Source organism: Semicossyphus pulcher, unplaced genomic scaffold (genome assembly GCF_022749685.1).
Source record: "Semicossyphus pulcher isolate SPU_LCO1_2020_fin unplaced genomic scaffold, fSemPul1.0.p SCAF_5, whole genome shotgun sequence".
Classification (NCBI taxonomy): domain Eukaryota; kingdom Metazoa; phylum Chordata; class Actinopteri; order Labriformes; family Labridae; genus Semicossyphus; species Semicossyphus pulcher.
Genome location: NW_027211726.1, coordinates 17,899,712 through 17,904,198, shown reverse-complemented (window position 1 = coordinate 17,904,198; position 4,487 = coordinate 17,899,712). Strand labels below are relative to the sequence as shown.

At 37.9% G+C, this 4,487-nt stretch overlaps 1 protein-coding gene across 1 annotated transcript; it reads right to left on the bottom strand.

Moving 5' to 3' along the window:
* Positions 1 to 639: 639 nt before the first annotated feature.
* LOC138609378 (uncharacterized) lies at positions 640 to 4,472 on the bottom strand. Its single transcript, XM_069682028.1, has 4 exons — positions 4,399 to 4,472; positions 2,936 to 3,008; positions 1,925 to 2,146; positions 640 to 1,844 (listed from the first exon to the last, which is right to left on the bottom strand). Exons 1-4 carry the CDS (start codon positions 4,450 to 4,452, stop codon positions 1,447 to 1,449), a joined length of 747 nt encoding a protein of 248 aa, XP_069538129.1. The 5' UTR covers positions 4,453 to 4,472; the 3' UTR covers positions 640 to 1,446.
* Positions 4,473 to 4,487: the final 15 nt, after the last annotated feature.

Here is a 4,487-nt window from a genome sequence, read left to right as displayed (position 1 = left end):
CCAGACTCGGTCTCCTCAGATTGACAGGCGTCCGAGCCAATGAGCAAGCAGTATATAATCTAACTGCCACACCCCCTTAACCAGTATCCAATCGAATTTAACGCTAGGCTGCGCATTAATAATTTCCACGATCATGGTAGGTTGTCGCTGTCAGGCAGCGCTCTTTGACAGCAGAGTGGTTTGCCAGAGATACTTTTAATGAATCTCATAAATAAGGAATTCACCAACAGTTGGCATTTAATAGCGTTGTAAAAATAACTAATTATAGACCGGGACATAAATTGAAATTGAACGACTTAAAGTTTAGTAAAATGATTCGTATTATCAAGTGTATTCAAATTTAAATAGTATGAACATAAATACAATTTTGTCCAACTTACTAATCAAACTCGTAAAGGACATAACAATGATCAATAATCGTTATCTTTATTAAACATAAATGTTTTTTTAACTAAATATAATCAGTGTATTTGTTTTATCTCCCAAACATTGTTATTTAAAGATGAACAACTAGTTCTGAGGTTTTATCCACCACATCCTGCACACTTCATGAGAAATTAATCTGTAAACCATAAAACAAAAGCAGAAGCTAAAAATGTCTCCCTTGGATTAATAATGCATGACCACTTGACAATCACCTTTCAAACAAAGGATTTTCAAAAATTAATTATCATGATGGCATAGGAACATGTGTTCGTTTGCTTTTATATTAAAAACAGATGGAAAGCTGGAGTTTTTAATCAGTTAATACATGCATGGGATAACAAAGGGCAGATCAGATCTGCTCCCTCTGAATGTTACAATAAGAAAACATTACAGACACTATCACAATTTACCTACGGTCCATATCCCATTGCTGCCTTGTCCGTTCTTGTCCTGTTTTGCATTATAGAAAATATTTGTTATTCTGTACAGTTAACCAGCAGAATTCTAAGAAAAAATAGTAATACATTTATATTTTGATCCCTGTTTCTGGGATTCGGGACGTCTTAGTCCATGTATTGCAGCTCCATGAAACATACTATATCTAATGTGGACTGAAGAGCAACTGCTAGAATATTACAGCGAGTCTGCAATGCCCCCTAGTGTTAATTGTTAAAATAACATCCATTCAGGTAATCTTTACACAAACAACATACATATTTAAAGTGTTAGAGGGAGTGTCTCCTATATTTGTTACATTTTAGTACATTTAAAAGGCAGATATGCAATTGTTCTTGTTCTTGTTGCAAAATTATACAAGAGGCTGCAATGGAGGAGTTTTACTTGGTACATTTTAATACATGCATGACATTTTGCATGCATGTCTCATCTGTTTTGTAATTTTTCTTACGCCCATGATGTTACGAATGGTTTCTCATACTGATATATTCAAATCCTGAATACTACTTTTATACTTGTATTTAAATTGGTGGACTTAAACCAAGTATTTAAAATGTGCATGAACTAGAGATGAGCTCCTGCTATCTGTGCAGCCTCAGTGAGGACTTCCCCGGCCCATTGTTTGTATCCCAGGGACAACTCCTTTGCCCTCCTCACTTCCTTTATGTTCTCCCCCAGATTCTCCAGCAGTCTTCCTTCTTCCTGGAAAGTTGCCACACTCCCCTTTACTTGCTCAGCCATTTGATCCCTGCTTCGAAGCAGCCAGCCAATCATTTCTTGAAGCGTGGTAGCCTTTGAGATGGTGGCCTTGGCGTTCTCAGAAGTTCCCTTCAGTTCATCTTGAGCTAAACGTAGATGAGGTGGCACAGGTTCCTCCTCACTTTCTCCTTCTGACCCCACTGGAACCACATTGAGGGAGAAGTCATAGCCCTTAATCTTAAGGGAGACCTTGTGCTTGGCCCCTGGAAGTAGACAGAGATTGTGATGGATAAAGAGAAACAAAGAAAATTGATTAAAGGAAACCTGCCATCACATTGCTTACCATGCTCCTCTATGATCTTCCCCACACACTCGGCTACATTCAGGGTATCATCGTGGTTACAACCATAAGTCTGTCGCACGTTTCTAATATGTCGAACCATGGCCTCGTAGCGCTCCTGCTGTTCATTAAAGGTCTCGGCCATGTCGGAAAACCTCTGGTCTAACTCAGGCACATCAATCCGCCTCATCATCAGCCTGCCACTCCGCGTCACGGCCTGTGCATCTAGAGGGTGAAAAACACAGTATCATACAACAAGCACACACACTGACACATACATTTAATTGTCAATATTTTGGACTAATCAGGCCATATTTAACAATTAATGCAGCCATGATATTTTACATTCAATGTTTTCTCAGACATTGAGTATCTATTTATGAACTTGTCCCTCACAGCTGTAACAACACGTTAATGAATCACATTGCTTTACAAGAAAGCCATGAAAGTTCCTGATACAAAAAAACACATTTCACCGTTATAACTTCAAAAATATATTTTTTTATTAATCATTTTAACTTGTGATGTTGCTAAATGTATTTTGTGTTTTTCTACTTGTGCATGTGTATTTGTACATTCTCATTTTTATATGTTTCTGTCTATTTGACCTGCCTAGGGACTACAGATATGAAGTAGCATTCTTGCTAACTCCGGCATGTTTACATCTATTTTTATATTGATGTTCATCAATGTGCTCTGTCCCTGCTGAATAAACAAATACATGAATAGAAGAGAAAATAGTTTAAATTGATCCATAACTGTATATACTACAAGTGACTTAAGAGACAGATACATAAACATTTATAGAGAGGGGATCCAATCCAATCGTTTTATTGTCATATATACAGATAAAAACAAGTTCCACCGTACAATGAAATTCTTTCTTTTCCCTTCCCCCTCAATGCCATTCTAACACTCAAAATAAATAGATAAAATAGAAAGAAATAACTATACAGTATACACACAAGATAAAGTAAATAAGATAAAGGTAATATATAATAAAGGTGGATGTACCACTGTGTGTTGGTCGGGGCTGCCTGGCTGATCCAGCTTCATTCTGGTCAGGTGGTTGCAGGAGAGGCTGCCTCTGAAAAAAAAAAAATCATGTTACTACATTTCCAGAAACACAAAGCACTTAAAAGGCTTTTGCTCACCTGAAGGTAGGTTATTACTTTATCATAAACTCACATTCAAACTAAAAATATTTTCACATGTGGTTCTTGCAATTGCAATTACTGTGATCTTACAGTTATTCAAGGTTCTGTTTTATTTTTGATTCTGTTTTATTCAAGGTTCTTTTTATTCCTGCTGCTGCTGCTGATGATGGATATTTCTGTGGGGAGAAGAGTTTGTTCAAGAGAAGAGCTTCTTTCATTGAAAAGGAGCAAGTCTGGAGGATGCCACTCTATTCCAGCTGAGATGGAAAGGTGTTTTCGTGGTTGCCGTGCTGGTGCAGAGGTGAAGGCTTGGAAATGGAGATGTAGGCCCTTTCTACCATCAGTCATCGTGGGAAATGTCAACTCTCTGCCCGGCGGAGGTGATGAGCTGGAGATGTTGGTGAGTGTGCCGTGAGTGCAGTTTTCTGTGTTTTGCTGAAACCTGGTTGAATCAAATCATCTCAGACTCCAGCGTGGATCTACCTGGCTTCACTCTCATAAGGTCAGACAGAGATACTAAAGCTAGTGGCAAGTAAAAAGGAGGGGGTCTGGCTTTATTTGTGAACCACTGAAGACGCATTCGAGGGGCTTGTTAATGCTCGGTGTGAACAGCAGGCTTACAGCTGTCCACTTGTGATCGGATCACCCAGGACAGATGCGTAATACCAAATGTGGACAGGCCCAGATATGGTGACATCCTGCTCATGTTGCTGTCAAGGAGAAGATGTGTTGTCCAGATATTGAATTATTGGCAGTTGGTATGCGACCATACTATGTACCAAGAGAATCAATAAAGTTATTGTTATTGTTGATGGTAATAATAATAATAGTAACATTTATTTATTCATTGTCAAAATCTAAGTTAAGTAAGTAAGGCAGCAAATTTAAACAGATGGGTCATAAAACCCCCAGGTTTTAAAAGAAAATAGATATCAATACAATAACATATAATTTAAATAACAGTACTGAAATAAAACTCAAGTAAAATCAGAAAAGGCACTCTGATAAAAGTATGTTTCAAGAATAGACTTTAAAGACAGTTGTATTCCTGCAGTTTGTATTTGTGGCAGAAGAATACATTTATTTGTATCTTTCTTTAGTCATCTGAGACTCTTTTAAAATACTGTTACGTGGACTTTTTCTTTTGGTAGCTGTTTAGCACAATTCAAAATGTAGTCCACCCCTAATGACCTAGTAGTAAAGTCCATTCATCTCACTAAAGCAAAGGAGTAACAAACTTTCTTGTCTGAACTCGACTTACGCAACTTCATTTTCTCTTTAACATTTACCTGAAACTCAACAGTTTGATCGCAAACTTACCTCATCGCTGGAGTTTTCATCCGAGACGCAACAACTGCAGAGAAAACGGAGCATTGTCTGCAGCTCGTGTGTCCCTCAACTTGTTTTCA

Coding starts and splice junctions, on each gene's coding strand:
- LOC138609378 (XM_069682028.1), bottom strand. CDS start 4,452: ATGCTCCGTTTTCTCTGCAGTTGTTGCGTCTCGGATGAAAACTCCAGC. Junction 3,009..4,398: donor ATGAAAACTCCAGCGATGAG/GTAAGTTTGCGA, acceptor TTTTTTTTTCAG/AGGCAGCCTCTCCTGCAACC. Junction 1,845..1,924: donor GAAGATCATAGAGGAGCATG/GTAAGCAATGTG, acceptor GTCTACTTCCAG/GGGCCAAGCACAAGGTCTCC.